The following is a 21,226-nucleotide window of genomic DNA, read 5'->3' as shown; positions in this document are numbered from 1 at the left end:
TGTCACTAACCTTAGGGAAAATATATAGGACGCAGTTCTGAAAATACTAGTACCTGATAGAAAAACAAGTCCGCATAAGCTCTTCCATTGACTTTTCTCTGCATCTGGTCCTTTCTCTGGTACCAATGAGGATGAACTGTACTGAGATCAAGGCAGTAACAGCAGTGAATCAGGCCTGTAAACATTGTGTGGTTCTTTCCATCTCCTTTCACCCCACGCTGATGAACTGAAGGTTATAAACCTCACTTGAGATCAAACATTGGTATCCACTGGCATGCCTTACAGCAGAGCTCTTCTATCTGTGACACCAAAGCATAATACAAATAGTAAACAGTAGTAATAACAGTAAAATGCTGTCACCCAGGGAGAAATTGAAAAGACAAAAAAGATGGCTTGCCAAAAATTTATAGAATTACACGGTTTCTTATCACTCAGCCCATGCTGTTTAAGGACTAGAGACCCAAAATCAGCTACGCAGATTTTTGCATTCAGTAGATATAATGTAAGAATAAGAAGAGTAAGTAAATAAGCAGAAGACATTTGAGAAAAAAAAGTATTAACATATACATATTTAAATGGAAGAATTTTTCATCTGAGGGAGAAGAGTTGATGTTATTTTTTTATGGCTGTCTCCTGTTTCTAGTCTTTGAGGAAGGAAGGACTTCCTTGAAAGTTCTGCAAAGACCTGGCGATCTGCGCCCGGCGACATTGCCAGCATCTCTCAGCTGCTCTCCTGACGATGCTAGTCCTTCAAGATGGGATCAGCCCTCAGAGCTCCGAAAGGAATTATCAGCCACTGCCATTCATTCAGCTGGCATTTTCCAGGTGCCTTCGCTGATGCTGGGAGATGACAATAATTGCTGTAAGTGATGTGCCAGATTAATTTACAAGTTCGGCAATGTTGTTGAGGAGTTCCCAATGTTCTCTTTGGTAACACTAGCCCCTTTGTAGAAGGAACTCTTTTGAGATGACAAGGAATACTCACGGTTCTACAGCAGTCTCTTCCATGTCTGATAAAAGAGGTAGTTCTCCCTGGCTATCATATGTGCCACTGGATTTTTTAGAGTCTGTTGTTTCTCCTAAAAGTTCAGCAGTAGCCTGCTGTAGAGAGTCTTCTACCTCTCATGGTAGACTTTCCTGGAATTTTGGAGGCAGTAGTTCTGTCATCTCTGGCAGAGGAGTGCTATTTTGGCTAATGGATTTATTGGTTAATTCTACTTTGCTGATACTCATTTTTAGTTTAGGCAAAATCTTTTTATCCCCCACTTCTGACGCCCCCCCTCCTTCGCTGTCACCCCCTCGGCAGGGCAGCCCCGCAGCCGGCGGAGCGCTGAGGGGCCGGGGCCTCCCCCTGCCGCCGCTGCCCGCCGCGCCAGGAGCCGCCCCTGCCGCCGCGCAAAATGGCGCCCGCCTGCCGCTACCCAGAGGGCACCGCGGCGCGCCGGGAGTTGTGGTGCGGGCGGGCGCGGCACGGGGGCGTTGTGGTGCGGGCGGGCGGCCCGCAGCGGGCACGGCGCGGACACCGCCCGGCGAGCTGTGTCCCGCAGCCGGGGTCCGGTGCCCTCAGCGCACCGGCCCGCACCCTCATCCCTGCCCTGGCCCCACGCAGCACAGAAGTGTCCCGAGAGACCGAGCAAACCGGTTTTTCTGTCTCACCGAAGGCTGACCCTGTCCGTGAATTTTAGGAGAACCGGGCGGCCGCCATCCGTCTCTCCTCCTGGTCACATTCCCTCGCTTCCGTTCAGGTTCACTCAGCTCCGATGCTGAAAATTACAGCTAACGAACACACAGCCCTACAGCACTCCTGCACATCACCTATCTCCAGCCTCCGCAAAAGCCCACTCGTTTTCTGTCCCTTCCTGCGCGGCGCCTCGCCGCAGTGCCCTCCTCCATCTCCTGCCCCGGCCGCCTGGACGCCCCCGTACCTGGGCTTTGGGGGCGGCAGCGCCACAGCCACGTGCGGCGTTGGCTCGTCGCAGGAGCTCCATCTCTGCGGCAAAGGAGGTCGGCGTTGGCCAAGGCATCCCACCGCCCCTGAGAGACCGAGTTGGGCGCCGACAGCGTGAACACAAATGTCTCGTTTCCTCTGAAAACCGGCCTCAGTGCAGGGATGAAAAGGCTTTAATTTAAGCATTTCTGCAGTAGCCACTGAACTTCCGAGATTTTGTAAATCTTTGAGGCTGGGGAAGAGGAGAAAACGTTAACATCCTTTCATTTCAAAAATGGATTTTACTTTGTCTTATTCAAACGTCTTTTACAATTCACACTTTCAACAAGATTTCATGCAAGGAAAAGACAAACCAAGTCCTACTGTGCTACCATTGTAATCCCAAATGAACTAACTCACTGCAGCCAAGAGAACAAGAAAAAGAAAATACTTTTTTAATGTCAACATGTCAACAGATGGCTTGTTGAAGCATTAATTGTTAGGAAAGGCTTTTGTGAAATACAGGAAATCTCTCAATCCGCTACTGAATAACTCAAAGTTCAGGGAAAGAAATTCAAGCTCAAAACCAGTGAAGCGCTTGAGGTTGGAGAGAGCTCCCGCGCCTCAGATATGGTAGGGATGTGTTTTGTTTCACTTAAGCTGGAAGATGCAGCCTGTGCTTAGTACATGTCCCGGCTTATGCAGCTCCGCCAGAAACGCTGGCCAATATTTTCATTCATGTCTTCGTTGAAGAGGCGAGAGTAGCCAGAGGAAGCCTGCCTTGCCTTTCAGCTGCAGGCTGAACTTGTGAGAGACTTTGCTCCGGAGTACGCGGGGGTTGGCTGCGAGGGCTATTTTGGCAGCCAGCTGGAGCACGCAGGCTGCGGGGAGACATTGTGCTGGGGTCCAAGGGGACGTAGCACAGCGGCAAGATTTGCTTGTTGGGGAGTTTTTGCTTCCAGTCATGGGAAGGAGAGTTTTTAAACAGGAATGAAGTGGAAAAAGAAAGCCTCCAGGAACTGCATTCAATATTTAAGAGGGATGTCACCGTTAATAGCATTAAACGCATCCTAAGGTTAAGAAGGCTGAGAAGCCAAGCTTTGTCTAAGATTCTTACGATTCCCTGCCTCTCACCTGTGCAGGGACAAGCCGCATCGACAGTACTAGAAAGAGGCAGAAAACCCCAGAGTTTGCACTGGCAAAGGCAGGAGGCACTTGGTTTCGATTCATGACATTACTTCAGAGTTGTGCTGACTTCATCTCTTACACTAATAGCCCCCACCAGTAAGCAAAGCCTTGGGGGAATGTGGGCAGGCTTGAGGTTCATCTCCCAGATGGGGACGCGAGTAGCAGTTGCACAAATATCCACTCTGAAGTGCCAGGGGCAGTGGAAACACTTACAGAGCGTCAAAGTTTTTTCTGTAACAGAGACATACAACTATTAAATGATGGAAATGCTCACAGGAATTGATAGAATGAAGATTTAGAAAGTTCTCTACACTATTTTAGCATGATTTGTTTGGAATTTCATTCCATATAATTTTTCAGTGAGAAAGGTGTCACTAAGGGGGCAGAAGGCTGTCTCCAGCTCTCCCGTGATTTCCTGTAGTCAGTGTTCATTTACGTGCCAGGGAGGAGTAAGCTCTAGACAGTGAGGCACAGCCGATGTCCTCTGGATCCAGCACAAGTCTCCATGCTGCCTGTTCCAGGGCCTATAAGGAGAGCACAGCCAAGGAACCAAAGTCTTCCATGAACAGCATTGCTACCACCCATTCTGCTTTCATTTTCCTCCTTCAAAGTATCGAAATACTCTTAGAAACAATTGCCTAAATCTTAGCTGCCCCTGCAAAGTGCTCTCAGGCCAGTGGAAACATTTTTGCTGCTGCAGAGCGATCCGAGGTGGGAGGCAGAGGCATCCCCCCCCCAAGCCCCACAGCAGTTTGCTGCCTGGACTGCAATCGACGGGAGCCTAAAGATCAAGAGGCCACAGCCCTCCTCCATTCACCCATTCCCAGTTCCTTGTGAGGAAAGAGACATGGAGAGCCACTGGCTGCGCAGGTGTTCAGGCCCCCACATTCAGAATTTTCATACCTCAGCTCTGCGTGTGAAAGCGGTGGAATTCCCTCCGCTGAACTGTGCTGCTTTGTCTCCACAAACGGATGGTTCTTCCTTTGCCAAGAAGGACGGTCAGTGCAGGTTGTGCCTGCACATCCTTTCCTTGACTTTGGGGCTTGGGTGCCCTGCCTGTCTTTTAGGAATGGAATTCTGCAGAAAGAGGGAACACCTGGAGGCTTTGATTTCTTTATGCAAGGATTGCCCAGAGCTGAGAACAGGGTTGCGGTTGCAATGAGAGAGAGCTAAGTTAGCCCAAACGAGTTTGCCTTAGCCATGAATTATGCAGCAGGATGGTCAGTCTGTTCCCACAGAAACAACCATTGAAGCCTTTTCTGACCTGTTCCACCCCAGCTGCTCTTCCAAGAAGCCTGTGCTTGGTCTGACAGCTGTTTCTTCTCTTCCCCGGCACTCTTACCTCCACGCTGACACAGGTCCAGACACGGAAATCACCATCATCCATGCAACAGTCCCAGCCCCAGTGTGATCCCTGCGTCCAGGGACAGGTTAACAGCAACCACAAAGACAGCTACCCCGAATCCATGGACATGTTACCCTAGCACTTTCTGAACTATCACTCTCCTCCTGCCCCAAACATCAGTTTGTTGTTTCTTGTGCAATAGCAGGAGTGGGTGAATATTTTGGGATAACATTACAGACCAAGAGGGTGAATTCTACTTTGATAGAACTCCTTCTTCTTCTTCCACAGGTGAAAAACGCAGGCTGATAATATCTTGCACTCAACATTTCTAACCTACTCGGTGCTTTCACTTTCATCCTGGTATATCAAGAATTGCTTTTCTGCAGTAAGAAAAAGCACTTCAGCGCCAGGACAAACAGGATTTTACATGCAGCCTGATGGAGAACTGGCTTACATCCAGCACGGAACGACAGCACTCTAGACGGTGCCCGTCCTGGAGCTCTCTCCTGTTCTCCCTGCCCTTGCCCAGCCCAGCATCAGGAGCTGCGGGGGCTTCTGACCAGGCTTTACCGCGCCGCAGCTCTCGCTCTGAGCGGGTCCGCGCTGCCAGCACACCAAGGTGGGGAAAAGCAAGCGAGTGGCCGCGGTGGGGCTCAGGGGGCGCGGGTCCGTACCGGCGGCACCGTCCCGACGGTTCGCTCTGCTCTGGGGCCACCAAAGGACACGACGTGTGTCGCTTGCCCCGCCTGCAGCCGCGGGCGCAGGTCTCCCCCGGGGGGCACCGGCGCCCGGCGGAGCCCCCGGCACCGAGCGGGCGCGGCCCCGCTCCCTCCCTCCCGCCCTCCCTCCCGCCGGCCGGTCCGGGCCCGGGCCCCGCCGCCGCAGCCAGGGGCCGCCCCGGTGCCCGCGGCGCTGCGGCGGCGCCGGTCGCTCCGGCTGGGGCTGCACCGGCGGAGGGGGATGCGCGGCGGCGCGGGCAGAGCTCCGCCGCCGGGGCCAGCTTCCCCCCGGGGCGGCCCCGGCCGCGGGCAGGAGCGGAGGTACGCACCGCCCGGGGGGGCGGCGGGCAGGGCCGCGCCGCCGGAGGCCGCGCCGCTCCGGCTCTCCCCGGGGACACGGGCCCATCCTCCCTCCCCTCGGCGGCGCTGGGCGGGCCGGGGATCGGCGGCGTCACGGCGGCGGGGCTGCCTCGGGCGCCTGGCACCGGTGCCCTTTCCCCGGCACCGCGGGCGAGGGCGCGGGGCGGGGGAAGGAATTTGAACCCTGCCGCACCCTCAGTCCATTAAACCAGCCCTCCGAGCCCCGGCCGCCACACGGCCCGCCGTCAGGCTCCGCTCCGCAGCGGGGGTGGTTGCGGGGCCCCCCGGGCAAGGGCAGGCTCCGCGGCCCCGGCGCAGAAGCCGGGCAGCCCCACGCTGCGGTGCGGGGCCGCGCAGGCCGAGGGCGAGCAGGAGCCGGCCGGGCTGAGGCACGGCCGGGGCCCCCCGCGCGCTGAGCCCGTCCTTTCCTGTTCGCCTGCGACCCGATCTTCCCTCCTTTACCTCTTTGCTAGGGATGACCTCTAAGGATGCTCCAGGTAAAGCTAATAGTCACTGGAGATGACTTTGGCTATTGTCCCCGGAGAAACCAAGGCATCGTGGACTGTTTCCTGGCTGGTGCGGTGTCTAACGTGTCCCTTCTAGTCAACGGAAGCGCTGCCGCAGACGCAGCCGAGCTGGCAAGGAGGTAAGCTACTTTCTTTAGCTCCTTTGTGGACAGCCCCCACAGGCTACCCACGGAAAGCCAAGCCTGAAAAATTTAGTATTTTGTAGCCCCAGTATAAACACCGTATCATAGCCCAGACTGGTCTAAGAAAAGCGGACTCCAGGTATATTTGCTAAGACTCTTCATAGTAAAACCAGTGACCTGCCAGCCGTACCCATAATGGCTCTTTCTCTGGTATCAGCCTGCACTGCACCTTTTTTCCCCTGGGGACAGAAAGCCACCTACACAATTTGACTGATAGAGTTTGGGATTGCCGGCCTTTCTTTTCGCACACTTTTAAAGGATGGACCATCAGAAGAAAAGTCCACACTATATACCCAGACCAAGCTGCTACCCCAAAAACTACTAGAGCATAAAAGCACAAATCTTTCAATCTGATTTGATTTGATGCATTTCAGCCATTGCAGAATCGGGGAAAGGTGTGATTCTGTGAGGACTAAATTATAAATCTGAGCAGTAGAAAACTTAATTTTTCCACCCCAGAAACCTTTTTAAAAAGCACCTCAATATTTCTGTTAATTCTAGGCTTGATAAATCCATTTGTAAAAACCACTTACATAAAGAGAGGGACAATAGCTTTTACCTGTGTTGTACTTACCACCTTTACTCCTTCCCGACACCATCAGCACTTGGTAAATGCTTTTGTGCTGGAAGTTTTCAGAGGTTGCTGGCACGGTTGGCTCTGTAGCAAATCAAGTGCTAGGTGTTGTTCTCATGGACTAGCCTAGCAAATCCTTTAACAGGAAGCATTACTTCTATTTAGAAGAGAAAACCCAGCTAATGCTTCAGCTCCAGTGTGGACAGGCACTTGGAAGCAGGGGTACGTCCTGAAAGAGAGAGCAGCAGGGTTGGGAAACAATTTAGGAAAGGAGCTGTACTGGTACTAGAGCTGAGACCTTAGGCTTCAAATAGAGCTGCTGCAGGGGACAGTCACGCGAGTCGTGCTGTCCTTGTTCTCCTTGTTTCGGCTGTGATTTTAGGGGTACTTGGAGATTGCTTGCAGCCTGCAGCTTCTTTGGTGCTGGGTGGTGCAGGAAAGCCAGGCGTAGTGTCAGTGGCAAACTGGTCTCTGTGGAAAAGGTTAGAGATTACACAAGAAGGAGATAAAGCCAGTACTTCTCTCAGACACAGGGGTACCGTGAAACCCCTTAAGCCCCGATGCTCTGGTAATGTTGTCGGCTATTTTAGCCGTGCTCTTTAGCAGGCTTTTAAATATAGAATCCACCTGGCCTCATTTCCATAGCCAGCAAGTAGGGCACGCGATCAGAGGTTTAAAAAGCATCTTTGAATCCGGGTCATGACACTTGTGCTGACAGCTGATATGGGTGTGAAAAGCCAGGTTTCAGGGCAGGTGACAGCAGAAGCTGCAACAATGTCATTCGTTTGGGTGGTAGTTTTGAATTGTAATTGTGAATGAAATGGATTTAAATCCATTTCTGAGAATACGAGCAGGGCGACTTTGGGAACATCTGTCAGCACTGAAGATCAAGAGCCCAGGTTCTGCAGTTCCTCATTTGTGTGACTCTGCGGCTGTGTTCAGCCCTACCCAGGCAGGGGGGAAGCATTTGCAGGGCCCGGGAAAGCGCTGGTCGTGTTCCAATGCAAGCCCCACTTCAGGTGCTGCGAGTACGCATGCACTTAATTGGCACCTGTGCATGTAAAAAACCCTCTTGTGTCACCCCTAAGATATTTGCTCCTCTATTGCAAAGGTTCAAGCAAACTCTTTTTAGACGCAGATGTCTTTAATAGGTCAGACTCACTAGAAATGTCACTGAATCCTCTTCACCTTGTGGTGCAAAAATGTGACAGTATCGCTTGCTTGGCTGCCTTGCCACTGTTACTCCTCCTTCCCTCTGCTGTGAATATTGAGGCGTCACAACATTTTGTGGTTTATGGGAGGAAAGTCTGCCCTGTTTTTTCTCCCCATGTTTGTCTTCCCCCACAGACACCCAACTAAGCAAGCACTATATATATACACACACGCACATGGACACACATATGCTGAACTCCGTCGCAGGCATTTCAGCTGTGACCAGCGGTGTAAGCAGGGAGACTGGATCACTCACCCGCTGAGAAGAGGCTGGCAGCACTTTCCTGCGGTCACTCCAGTGCTGTGGGAGCTGGTGTTTTGCAGGCACGGTGCCACGACTGTCGGGGTGCCAGGCCGTTTCCGTGCAGATGACCTGGGTGTTTCCCGATTAACTGTCTATGACATGGTTGCTCATCGTTGCAGGTCTTGAGCTCCCTCTCCTCACCTGGTTCTCAGTTAACTGGACACGGGCAAAGCTAATTAGTAACCAGATAACTTTTCCTGCAGGATAGTCCTTCTTAGGCATCTCGTGCTGCCCTGCAATGTTAGGACTCGTGCTTCAGAAAGGAACACAGTTCCTCTGGAATTTCATTTTCCCCTTCATTTTCCCAATAATTCTGTATGCCTCTGGGCATACCATCTGTTGTCCTGCGTTTTGATTAGAAGCCTTGGCAGAAATGTGATGGCTGTCAGCAGATCTTTGTACCAGCTCTAACACAAACTGATGGCAAAACAGCTGAACTGAGCAGTAAATACTACACCTTCCCTAACATCTAGCTCCTGGATCTTGGGCCTTTCTCATTCACTGTCACAACGGGGCTAAAAGAAGGACCCACTCGCTTCAGGCAAAAGTGGAGTTTCAGCGGAGGCCTGATGACCGCCGAACAACAAACCCATTGACAGCGCCCGCTGGAGCCGTACCCAGCGGAACAGCAGGCGGGGAACAGACTTCCACTGGGGGGTTGTTCAATAACTCGGCATTTTTCTCTTTACGGGGCGTAGACTGATGGCGATTTTCTTGTTATCCATATAATATAATCTCAATTTTCTACTTATCAAGCCCCACCCTGAAGTCAGCCAGTCTTCCTGGTGATTATTCCAGAGCCTTTCCCAGAGACTGGAAGGGTTATTTTGTTACCTGAAATGAACAGGTCCGTTCATTTTTCCTTAGAAATACGGAGAGAGCAGGAATAGAGAGACCTAAGACTGTCTGCTGACATGTTTTTTGCCCCTTTTATCAACCAGCTCAGTTGTGACTGACTGTATTAGGACCCTTTTGCAGATGATCATACCCAAATACTTGATGAAGAGTGCCATATTTTAGAACGCAACCTCAATCTTCCTGGTTTTTTTTTTGCTGTTTGAATGCTGAACATCAGCTACACAAAGCTGAAGCCTCTACAACATCTGGGTACGTTTAACACAAGAATCTAACAAAGCCACATTTAATTGCTGTCTATGTTTTCACTTCCTTTCCCATCAACACTAATTGCAAAATGTATGTGTAAATTGTGACTTAATTCTGACCCTCCCAGTCAACATCTGACTAATCTAGAAGTCTCTTGTGCTTTCTCATCACCCTTTTATCTGACTGTTAATCACAGCAGACGGTTCCACTGCTGAGCGGTGTCTGGATTAGGGGGGGCCAAGCCGAGGCCTTAAAACTGGAATTCCAGATCATATTAACTTCACTGGCACCGGCACCTTTTGCTGATGTAAGGTCACGGGCACAGGAGCTTCAGTTGATACAAACATGTAATTAAAAAGAGAGTAACATCCCTAAGCTATGTTACGATACCAGTTCTTAACACTGCAGAGGCTTTGGAGTGTTTCTTCCAGCAGAAGTAAGTCCTTAGCAGTAATGGAGCAAGACAAGACGCTATTTGATGAAAGACAGTTAGATCTTACAGTTTCCTAAAGGCTGAAAGCGGGGGGGGAACAGGTATGCAAATGCCAACATGGAGAAACTAGGAGGTGTGCTTTTTCTCACAAAGCGCAGCCTGCCTTTGTCAGGCTCCAGACACTCGGAGGGTCACCGAAGCAGGATGTCTAGCTGCAGATATTTACATGAGGTTCTTAATTGCGTCACACTTGGGCTGAAATCTGATGAACAGTGATTTTCCAGATAAGGATACAGACAGGATGCTGAAGGTGGGATCTGTTTACCCACCAAGGAAAAGGGGAAGTGCCGTATCATGCCAGCGCAGAGCCCGCAGCAGGACAACTGGGACTGGGCTCGGGGAGCCACGGATTCCCACAGCCGCCGCTCCCAGGAGCGGGGGGCTGCGCACACTGCGGGCACCGCCAGGCAGGGCCCGGGGCACCGACACTCATCCACCGGCTCAGAAACGTGCAAAGCTGGTGGGCACTTTGAAGAGTGGCTCGGTCTAGTGACAGCCTCCAGGGGCCCTCCGCTGCTCAGGGTATTGATCCGGGATTGCAGCTGCACGAAGCCCATTGCCTCAGCAGAGACGTGTGTGTCGCAAAACAAGCGACCACTTGAGAAGGAAGCAGTTTAGCTGATTGTGTTTCCTCTATTTGATAACTGGGCTGGGCACGTCAACTTCTTCTCCCCCATCCCCCCCCAGCATGTTGAGCCAAGAACCACCAAGAAGCCTGGTTTGAACAGCCAACCTTCTCCGTGGAAACAGCTCGCTAACCCTGGTGGCTGCAGAAGCTACTGGCCCCAACCTCTTCTCAACGAGCTCATGGACAGCCCCCTCTAATGCTCCTCATGCTGTAAGAGCACACGCTTGTGGACACTGTCCTTTGGCTTTTTCAGGAGTTAGTTAAATCCTGCTTCGTGGCTGTGCATTCTCCAGGGCAGTGGCTTTGGGACAGACTTGCAAACACCTAGACATGGGCCTCAGACTGTGGAAGGGTCATTGCTCCTTAAAACAACCACCAAAACTGAGTTGAGAGAGACTGGGCAGATTCCTCAGCATCATTTTGCGTTGGCAATGGCAGCTGTTACTGCAGCGCTTTTATTGCGGAAACTAAACCGTTGCTTGAAGCTCGATGCCAGTCCTTTTGCTTTGAGCCTCGGGTGGAGCAAGGAGCAGTTTGCGTTGACCGGCAGGGCCCGGCCTGCCCCATCTCGAAGGGTGGGACGAGGCCAAGCCCCCAGCAGCTGAGCTCCGCTCCCAGCGTGGCATCCCGTGCTGTACCAGCTGCTTGAGCTGCTGGCCTCTGCCTCCATGTGTCGGCCAATAAAATAGCAGAAACTTTACAGTCTTTGAAACGATGTGGGCAACTATAAAGTATGTTTGTGCAGCAGAAGCAATCATCTGCCCTCTGAAAAAGCAGCCCGTCCAGGATATTCCCATAACTTTTCTCCCTGCCTTTTTTACAACACAGCATGCCTTGGCTTTGCTCTTTGGTCACAGAAGCCACATCTCAGTAGCGAAAGGCCCTCAGGAGCACGAGTTAGTCCAGTGTGTGCAGTAGTCAGTGGGGAAAAAGCCTGTTGGTTCAGCCTTAAAGCCCCAGCCTGTGGTCGGGACCGAGCATGACTGGAGCCCTGTCTCCCAAGGTACAGCCCAGCCAATTACTATAATACTTTAAGTTTTGCTCCTGTTTTAATCTCCTGCACGTAGGACTTCAGATGCTCACGCAGTGTCAGGGCTGTTAGGAATGAAGGCCGGGCAGCAGGACGTTTGGTGCTGAACAGGAGCATCATCTGGCTCGCTGCCTGCAGAGGAAACCCACGTTCAGGTGCAGGAAAATGTCAGCAGCAGAACTGCTGTGCCTGCTGCATTGCCCTCCTTCCCGTGTCTTTACGGCTTCCCCAGCGTGCCTGCTTCTGTGCGTCTCCCACAGACGAGTATTTCTGAATAAGCTTCTCACATGCTGCATTTTGAGTTTTGGTTTCAGTCCCTGTATCCCAGAGTTGTTAAACGTTAACGGTTCCTCTTGAGATGCCTCAGCATGGACAGTCTGTCAAACCAGCCAGGACCAACGCTAAGAGAAAACTATTAAGATATTCAGCTGGTGTTAGCCAAAGCTCTGAAAGATGCTCTAATGTTACAGTCGGAGTCTCCCGTTGCAGTGAGAACAAGGGCAGCTCTCTCTGCACTTCCACATTCCGCACGTTCCCCAGCCCTGGGGCTGGCTTCAGCCCGGCGGAGGGGCGGCTCTAGGGTTACGCAGCGCGGCGTTTGGCTCCTCGGTGTCCCGCACCTGTCGGGGGAATTGTCTTTTCCTGGAAACAGCTTCCCTTGCAGCATTTGAGGCACTGCACAATTGGAGGTAGTTCATTCGATGCTCCTGGGAGACAACACTAGAGGCTCAGCTGTTCATTTCTTGCCCTCCCACAACACATGAGGAGGAGCGTGTTCAACAAAAAAAGTCTTCATCTGCTGATTCATGGTAACACATGAATCCTTTTTCTTGCAGACGGCAGTGGCTGTGGTACAAATAATGCCGTCAGCTGATGCAGTCCCAGCTTTCCAGGGACGTGATAAAGAATCTGAGGTGGATTTCTGAAAAAAAACCCAAACCAACCACCCAAAACAAAACCACAGGCTCCCCCTGTGCTCTTGGGCTCATGCAGGTCACAGGATGGAGGGAAAGCCCTCCTGTCCTGCCATCAGTGTCTGCCTAAGGGCCCCCGCCCCCAGCGACGGCATCTTCCAGTTCTTCTATTGGCAAGGAGTTAGTGTGCACGTCAAGCGCTCAGGTCCCTTGTACGAAAACCAGATGAACATTTATCATCAATTACACAGTCAGGCCCTGCTGCAGAGGAACCACCAAATCGGAAAAGCCAGAAAGGACCTCTCTCTCCACAAGCACAAGACACGGAGGAGCCAGGAAAAAAGCATTTCAGTCCCGCAAGGGCCAAAGCCTTTGGATCCGAAGGCACTAAATGGCCCTGACTTGGTCCAATCCACCCACAGCCCTTCTGTCCCCAGTAACGTGGTGCGTCACTAGTCAGCTCCAGGGCAGCAGACAGAAGGGCAAGATCTGGTTTTTTGCACGCTTTGCCTAAAGGGAGATTGTTTTTGTTTTCCTCTTGGTGGTACAAGCGCTGTAACAGTGACAGACCATGCCCAGTTTTGGCAGCTCCACGTGGAAGTTCCAGGATGGATTTAAAGCATCACAGACTGCGTGCCTTGAAATGAACCGCGCCGTGAGTCAGACGGGGCAGCACAGAAGGAACTCTGCAGTTCTGTCGTTTGCTTACTGGGTCAGCCAGAGGCCAGGGGTTGTCTCGGAAAAAGTTTCAAAGCATCATTTTGGCTACTGATTCTGAGGACTTCCAGAAGTGCTGATGAAACTCGGCACAAGTCTGAGCACTCGCAGCTCCTGTGTTTATTGTAAGGGAACCCACAGCACAGACCGAGCAGGAAACACCAGCGCTCTGCAAAGCCCTGTGGCCGGGAGGGGCTCTGCAGACACACCAGCTCCAGAGTTTCGGTTTTGTTGGGTCTTTTTAATGTTGCAGAGGGCAACTAGTTAACAAATTGGACCCGTGAGATTCCTTAGCAAGGCTTTACACTTACGCTGCTGACATCCCTGCAGCAATCCTTCCCCTGTGCCAGAGAGATGCTCCTTCGCACAGCTCACACCACTCAGCGAGTGCTTGTCTGCACCAGCGGACAGAAACCCAGCCACCGCGGGCAATTTCAGCGGCAGCCTCTTGGACCAGGAATCCCTTAAACTCAGACAGCATTTACACTTGCAGCCTATGCTGTTGCCGTACCAGCTGCCTTGGGCGCTGGTTCTATATGACTGGATTCTGCTTAAGGGCAGCTCTAGAAGTTGTCAGGTAAAACTCAAACGTCTCATAAATGTAGCATCTTTAATAGGGTAAACAGGTCAAGGGAATACCTAGTGAGGGCTAATGAAGTGCTTTAGAAAAGGGTTGCAAGGTCCAGACTTCTCTGACAGTCACTAGTGACTGCAGGGCAGTTAGTAGCAGCGTGCCGGTAGAACGTTTAGTGCAGTTACAGCATTTAGTCTGAGACATCTCTTGGCTGCTCTTTCCACAGGAGTCGGGGTGAAAACAGAGTTGGGGGAGTCCCCGACAGGCCCTCGGCAGACTGCACGGGATTACTGCCTGCAGATATTCTGCTCCGGTTTCTGTTGTTGTGCTTTACTTTCTAGAAGAGCAGAGATATGAAGATGTACTCCAGTGAGGACACCACCATGTTGTAGATCAGCTTAGATCTTTCACTGAAATCTCCCCCTTTGGCCACAGTAAGGGAGACAGAGGTGCAAAGCTTACGGATATTTCCTTCCTGTTACAGATACGCCATCCCAATAGGCCTGCACGCCAACCTCTCCGAGGGCTCTCCTGTGTGCGAGGTGCTCAAGACAAACTCTTCTCTGCTCAACCAAGATGGGTTCTTCCATGGGAAAATGGGATTCAGGACAGCTCTATCAAAAGGTCTCCTGAATATGTCAGAGGTAGGAGAAAGCCATGTACAACCAGGCAACTTGCTTTCCTGATACAGATCAGCCTGCAATTAACAGCTGAAGATCTTTCCCGGGTCCCAGCTGTGCGTAAGCTCAGAGGCGAAGCTCCGCTGTGTTGCCTGGGCCGCTGGAGCTGGGTCCCGGGCCTAATTCTGCCAAAGGCTCTGCAGCCTTTGAGAACCCATTCCTCCCTGCTTCAGTGCCTGCACACACTCATGTCCCGTTAGCTACTTATCTGAAGGGGCAGAAGAGGCACTGGAACAGATATTTACAAAGAACCTAGGGATCAGTAAAGGCAAAATGCCAGAGAAGTGCCAATGAGCCTTTTCATCACCTTGTGAGAGGCTGTTGTTCCCTAGGGAGATGGCTGGTTTTGCCCCGTGAACAAGGATGAATGTGTTCTGCCTAGGGGATAGGAGCACCCATCTTCCCCTTCAGTTTAAAGGGAAACAGGTGTTCAAATATCCCATGTATTTTAGGAAATCCCAGCATCAGCACCATCCACGTAACCACCGTAACAGTAGCATAATGAGACTCGTGCCTTGGGAAGGTTCTGGGCAACACCGCAGCCCTGCACGTCGCTGCACGATCACAGCGCCTTGTGCGTCCAGGGCCAGGTCCCCCGTGCTGGCCAGCCAGGTCTCCACAGCCCCCTGCGCCCTCCTCAGCCCGCCGCCGGGCCCTGCTCTGACCCCTCTCTGCTGTGCAGGTGAAGCAGGAGCTAAAGGCCCAGGTGGAGCTGTTCCGCGAGCTGACAGGTCACCTACCTCCTCACATGGACGGGCACCAGCACGTTCACGTCCTCCCAGGTAAGAGGGGCGTCCTCTTCCCAGCGCTGAGGCTCCCTGTGGGGGCAGTACGCCTCACCGTAAGACGCTTTGCTCTGTAATCGCAGTTTGACTGCTCCCACCTGGGCCCCGGGGAGACGGTCCTGCCCAGGCCCACGCCGGCTGCCTGGGGAGCTGCGTCTTCCCACAGCGGCACAAGCCAATTGACAGCACGAACGGCCCAGGCTGCACCTTTTCCTCCAAGGGCTGGTAATTCACCTCAGCATCCGAATTCCACGCTCCCGACTGCATCGAAGGAGGCAGACCAGGGCCAGCAGCAGACTGGCCCGTTTAAACTGGAATGCCCGAGTTTGGGAAAGCTGGCAGCTCTTTCAGGTGCCAGACGAACTCTATCCTGTCAGTGGTGTTTCCACACCAATCTCTGTCTGCAGGTCTCAGCACACTTTACAGAGGCGGGCAAGTGTCCTTGTCCCTGTATGTTTGCAAATAAGGTCATTGTGGTACAGAGATGGAAAACAGTGAGCAAAAAAATCCAGATTTCCCCACTCCAGCACTCGGCTGCCTCTGGGTGACACCACTCTTGGCAATTTACCCTCACAACAAATCTGGCTGCGCAGGGCCTTGATGAAGAACTTGTTCCTGACAGCGCAGTCACCTCTGGTGCGCTCTAGGACCAGAGCCACTAACTTGGAAGGGGCTACGGGACTCAGCGCTCAGCGCGGAAGGGGAGACAAGGCACCTCTCGCAGGCGCTGGGCGAGTAACGTTCCTACGGAAGGGGACTCCCGCCCAGATGAAGAAAACCATTTCAGCAGAAGAGCAGCCAAATGGAATTTTATCTTCCTAAACAGGGAAAGCCCCCCCTGTGCTAAGAGCTTTCAGGGGAGAGGATGAGCTGGATTTCTGATTCCCGACTGAAGTGTCTCTGTTTTTACTTACAGAGGTGAGGCACGTATTTGCAGAGGTCTTAGAGGAATACGGGATTAAGTACACGCGTGTCCCAATAGAACCAGGCCTTCATAACTGTGACTGGATTCCACCATCCCTGATGGACTTTTATCTGGGAGTAGAAGAAGATTCTTTTAACACAGTGGATGTGTTTACAAGGCATGGAATAAGGTAAGTCAGGCATCACTCATCCTTTTTGTAGTAAGGCTTTAGGATCTTATCAGTTCCTTACAGCATCTTTCAGAATGGAACGCCACCTTTCTCTTTCCACTTGGGGGTTACACGGCGGCTCGGGAGCAGGGGCTTAGTAAGAGGTTTCGTTTGAACAGAGAGGACTCACCTCCCACCCGAAAGGGATTGTTCTTTTCAGGGTGTGTTTCCCAGCCTTTCTAGTGAAGCAGCATTAGCCTGGCACGTGGGACAGGAGGAGGCTCAAGTGCTGTATCACCACTGGAATTTTAGAAGCAAGAGTTAGGGCAAGTTCTCAGGAAATAACTTTTCATCTCCCTGGAATGGTGGAGAAAGGGTTTTAAGTAGCAGGAAAGAGACCTAATTAGTCTGTGCCTCCCTGGCGCTAACAAGCTTTTGTTGTTAAGGGGAGGCAAGAAGGTGATCACAGCTCCAAGCACACGGTCTGGTCAGTGTCCTGCATCTCAGGACCAAACCCGAAAAGCTCAGCCCTTCCCCCAATAACACAATTTTCTTAAAATCTTAAATCAGATAATCAGATAGTGTTTTATGGCTTAAAGGCCCCGCGCGCTCCAGGGTCTCCATGCTGCCGAAGGGGCAGGGGTGGTGTCGATGGGCCTCCAAGGAGCCGCCTTTCAGAGCTGAGTGTTCAGCTGGGCTCTTCCTTGGTCATGCAGGTAAAGACTCCAGCCTTGCTTTCTTCCCCAAACTTAATCATTCTGCCCTCAGACACTAGTACAACCCTCCTGGGCTTGTACGTGCCAAGCTAGAACTGAGGTTTGCAGCCAGACTCAAACACAGAATTGTGTTGAAGCTCCACAGAAACAGGCTCCAGCTGGTGTTCTCTCAGCTCTATCTTTACCAGTAACATTTTGTCCAGTGTTTTGTCTTTTATTATGGAGCTCTGATATACTCTAGCAGAATCATTTGTTAGCAGGGTGGTTTCCATTTTACTTTAGGTACTTTTTTTGTTTCCACTTAGCTGAGGGTTATCATCTAGAGATGGTTATTATTCAGGTTTTAATTGGCATAGCACCAGCCTAGCAATGGCCTGGCAATATTTTGGTAACGTGGCATTTCTCAGTTTAGCTCTGCTCTTCCCTTTTGTGCCGATAAAACGCACCTGTAAGTGCACAGATGCCAAACAACCTTGTGCCTGACTCCGTACACAGAAATGCAGCAGTCCTGGTACCGGGGCTTTGCTGGGACTTTCTGTCAGACTACAGAACCGCTGCTTTAAGCAGTATCCTGGTTTCAATAAGGAAAGAAAAAGCATTACTGGCTTGTAGCTTTGGTCTTACTTTTGTTAAGTCTTAAAATCCCTCTCCCCCTTTTCTATCTTAAGTTTTAGGTAAATTTTGATTCCTAATCCACTGGATGTAACAGATGCTTTTATAACTACCTCGTTAGCATTAATATTGGTGTTTCCTCCCCTGGCTACAGGTGGCCAGACATTTACATAGGTTTGAGTACCATGGGCAAGAACATGTCTGTCGGTAACATCTGGAGCGCCATCGATACTGCCATCGCGGAGTTCACGTCCAAGGCGCCCTCGCCCGCACTCCCGCCGCCACAGAGCAGGACAGTGACAATCGAGCTGATGGTGCACCCGGGGTACCCCAGTGTCCCACCCGCCGGCGGCTGTGGGGAAGGACCAGATGATTTCTCACAGTCCTGGGAGCGCCTCCATGAACTCCAGACGCTAATTAAGCCAGAGCTTCAGAGCCATTACAAAACGCGTAACGTTCAGCTTTGTTCATTCAAAGATCTTTAAGTAAACGAGCACGCGCACACACAGACACACACGTTTAGTCATACTCTGAAGGCAGGCAGTTGCTAGCACCCCGAGAAGCCAGACCACTGTTACCAGCACAATACCTGCTGGAACGCCGTCAGGCCCCGGGAACAGCATGAGGCTGCTCACGGAAGGGCAGCTGCAGGCAGAACCCCAGAGCCCGACCGGCAGTTTTTGGGCCACAGGCTCTGCTCTGAAGGTGACAAACCTCTTCTGCAGTACCTGCTCGCTCCCCAGTCCAGCGCGACACGGCAGCCGGGGCCAGCCTCCTCCAGGCCTCAGCTCCTGCCGTCCTGGTGGGGAGCAGCACAAAGACAGGCTTGGCTGAAAGACCAGGTGCACCCCCACCCCGAGGCTTCTCATCATTTCTCTTTTGGGACTTAACTGCAAAAAAAAAAGAAACATGCTGGGGAGCAAGTGCTGCTTGGGAGCAACCGCTCTGTGCGGGGTGCCCGCGGGAGGCCTGGCAGCCTTCAGCATTTGGCTTCCTTAAAGCACCGGGTCCCCCCCCTCCGCTGGTGCTGCAGAGCCTTCCTCTGGCCAGAGCAGTCGGGTGACAGGTTGAGCCTGGTGGTGTCTGCAGCCATACCCCACGTCCAGCCTCAGCCAGCACTAATTACGGCTCTTCCTATTTACGTTGCCTCTTGGCATTAAGCCACCGCAGGAAAGTAACATCAGCCACAGCCCTTTCAGAGAGGCTGCTTTTATTTTTTTTTCTGGATGACTTTGAAAGAGCAGCAACTGTTGACCCATCTGCTATTTCAGTAACTGCTGCATATGAGAGCTCACCAGCAACTGTTCCTGCGCTGCCCGCTGCCGCTCACACCCAACGTGTGGGATGGCCGTGTACCAACCATGAGCAAGTTTTCAAGTGGAGAAGGTTCTTGTATTTCTCCAGTTTTATTCCTGCCATCAGAGCATTCAAACTTCAACAAGCCCTACTAACACTGATATGTTTCACTGTGCTCTTAACTGCAGCCCTGTCACTCACATATAATGTTCACATGGAAAAAATATTTTAGATTGTTTATGCTCGTTTTCTGCGCCAAAGTAATCTATTTAATGTAATACTTTTTGGTTAACCAATTTTTTTAATATTACAAATTTAAATATGATCATCAGTCTTTTAAATGAAAAATAAACTCAGGTGTTTTTCTATTCTAATGCTTCAGGAGGCTTTTGGTTTCAGTTACAGCTGGAGAGCACACCAAACCCGTGCACCCACCGGCTGCTACTGCGGCGTGCCCAAAGGACGTCTCTGCCTGGCGTTAATGGGAGCCGTCCGACCCTCCCTATAAAACATCTCAGGAAGCTTTTGTTCTGTACAAATATGAAAAACATCAAAGATGCTCTAGAAGATGTTTTTCCAGGTTCTTTCCTAAATCACTGTCACAGAATTAATTTGATAAATGACAAGTTTGTTTTTAAAAACCCCCTCCACCGTGCTGGGCAAGTGCTCCCCCACGCAGGCGAGAGCAAGGGCTACCTTTTGGAATGACGCGGCTTCTGAAGCTTGTCCCATCGGAGCGTGGCAGCAGAGCTCCCGCCGGGTGGTAGCGGAGAGGAACGAACCCCCGGGAGCGCGGGGCTGCGGGGGGCGCCGGGGCTGCGGGAGGCGGCCGGGGCTGCGGGGGGCGCCGGGGCTGCGGGGGGCGCCGGGGCTGCGGGAGGCGGCCGGGGCTGCGGGGGGCGCCGGGGCTGCGGGAGGCGGCCGGGGCTGCGGGGGGCGCCGGGGCTGCGGGGGGCGCCGGGGCTGCGGGGCGCAGCGAGAGCTGCGAGTGCCACCTACTGACCGACGGCCTCCCACGCAGGAGCAGGGACAGCGAGCGCGACGCTGGCTCTTGAAGGCAGATCTCAGTTTCTCAGGTAACGGGACTGTGTTTGGACGGATACTTTTTAACCTCATTTTGAACGTTTAAATTGCTCCATGTTCTCACCCGTGGATTTGCTCCGATGACGCTCCTCAGCCCGTTACACGCCTGTTGACTGTTGTGCGCTCTTTGGCTGGCTGAACGCTGCCGACACAACGGCAGCCTCACCTCACTCAGTTCTGTATTGCGAACAACAACAACAAAAATTTCTGCAAATTCCATATTTTTAAACGAACAGCATTAAAGCACAAATTTTCTTTTAAATTCAAGGGAATTTTAAACGGAGAAATAAAGAACTACCGAAAGACTTCTAAATTAGGAACCTTCCAATTGCATAAAACGCCTGGAAATGAGGAAGGAAGTTTCTCAGCGGTTCTATGAAAGCTTTAAAGACAACGAGTTCAAATTAACACATTCAGACCACTACCTACAAATGTCATTGCACCAGGAGACTTAGAAAAAAGAAAAGTCTAAACCCCAAATCTCTCTGAAAATAAAACCATGCCACAAAGCCTTTGAGAGCAATTTTTATTAGGGTAGCAGGATGGAATTGCAGAAAGCCTATACCAGTACTCCTGGGTGTAGTTTCACCCGTAGGTTGTTTTTATTTTGGATATTAAACTGCACGCTTAGAATTCAGCATGGCTTAGGGAACCAGAGAGAACAAGAGCTGGATTTCCTGAGTTAACATAGGACTTCGTATTTGATTTTTTTTCCTTCTCCTCAGACTTCAACCATACAGTACAGTATTTGATCTCTAGCTTTTTTCAGAGGGCTGCCTGCAGACAAACGCCATCACTTAGGTTACACATCTCGTAGTTTAGAAACTGAACTATGAAGAACACACAAGGAGAACTGATAGCAATATCTGTCTTCTGCGTGACCTTTGCAGATGGAATGGGAATGGCTGGTACAGCGCCGCTGGAGCCTGCGTGCATCGACTGGAGTTCCTTGAATTACACAGCCCTTCAGTTCCCTTCCCACAGCATCCGATTCAGATAAACGCAGTCTTTGACCTGAGAGGCTTACAACCAGAAAGTATACTGTTTAGTAGGAACAAGGGCAGCAAACTAGTGCTACAGTTTTGTTTTAAATGAAAATTTAGAGAACGGCAAGTTTCCGTGCCAACAGACATGATCAAAAGGTACAGTGACTCATGTGATGCAGAAGTTACACACACTTCAG

The 21,226-nt window shown here is 51.6% G+C and overlaps 1 protein-coding gene and 1 long non-coding RNA gene across 2 annotated transcripts; one reads left to right on the top strand and one right to left on the bottom strand.

Annotated features, from left to right (window-relative positions):
* Positions 1-389: 389 nt before the first annotated feature.
* On the bottom strand, positions 390-6,129 carry LOC128916911 (uncharacterized). Its single transcript, XR_008469090.1, has 4 exons — positions 6,002-6,129; positions 3,062-4,192; positions 1,926-2,180; positions 390-1,763 (listed from the first exon to the last, which is right to left on the bottom strand). It is a non-coding gene; the product is annotated as an uncharacterized LOC128916911 (long non-coding RNA).
* On the top strand, positions 6,028-19,336 carry YDJC (YdjC chitooligosaccharide deacetylase homolog). The gene is made up of 5 exons (XM_054219155.1): positions 6,028-6,185; positions 14,283-14,442; positions 15,161-15,260; positions 16,180-16,357; positions 17,819-19,336. The coding sequence occupies exons 1-5, from the start codon at positions 6,028-6,030 to the stop codon at positions 18,147-18,149; spliced, it is 927 nt and encodes a 308-aa protein (XP_054075130.1). The 3' UTR covers positions 18,150-19,336.
* The last annotated feature ends 1,890 nt before the right edge of the window (positions 19,337-21,226 follow it).

The sequence above is a fragment of the Rissa tridactyla genome, chromosome 13 (genome assembly GCF_028500815.1).
Source record: "Rissa tridactyla isolate bRisTri1 chromosome 13, bRisTri1.patW.cur.20221130, whole genome shotgun sequence".
Lineage (NCBI taxonomy): Eukaryota > Metazoa > Chordata > Aves > Charadriiformes > Laridae > Rissa > Rissa tridactyla.
This window is presented reverse-complemented; position numbering and strand designations above follow the sequence as displayed.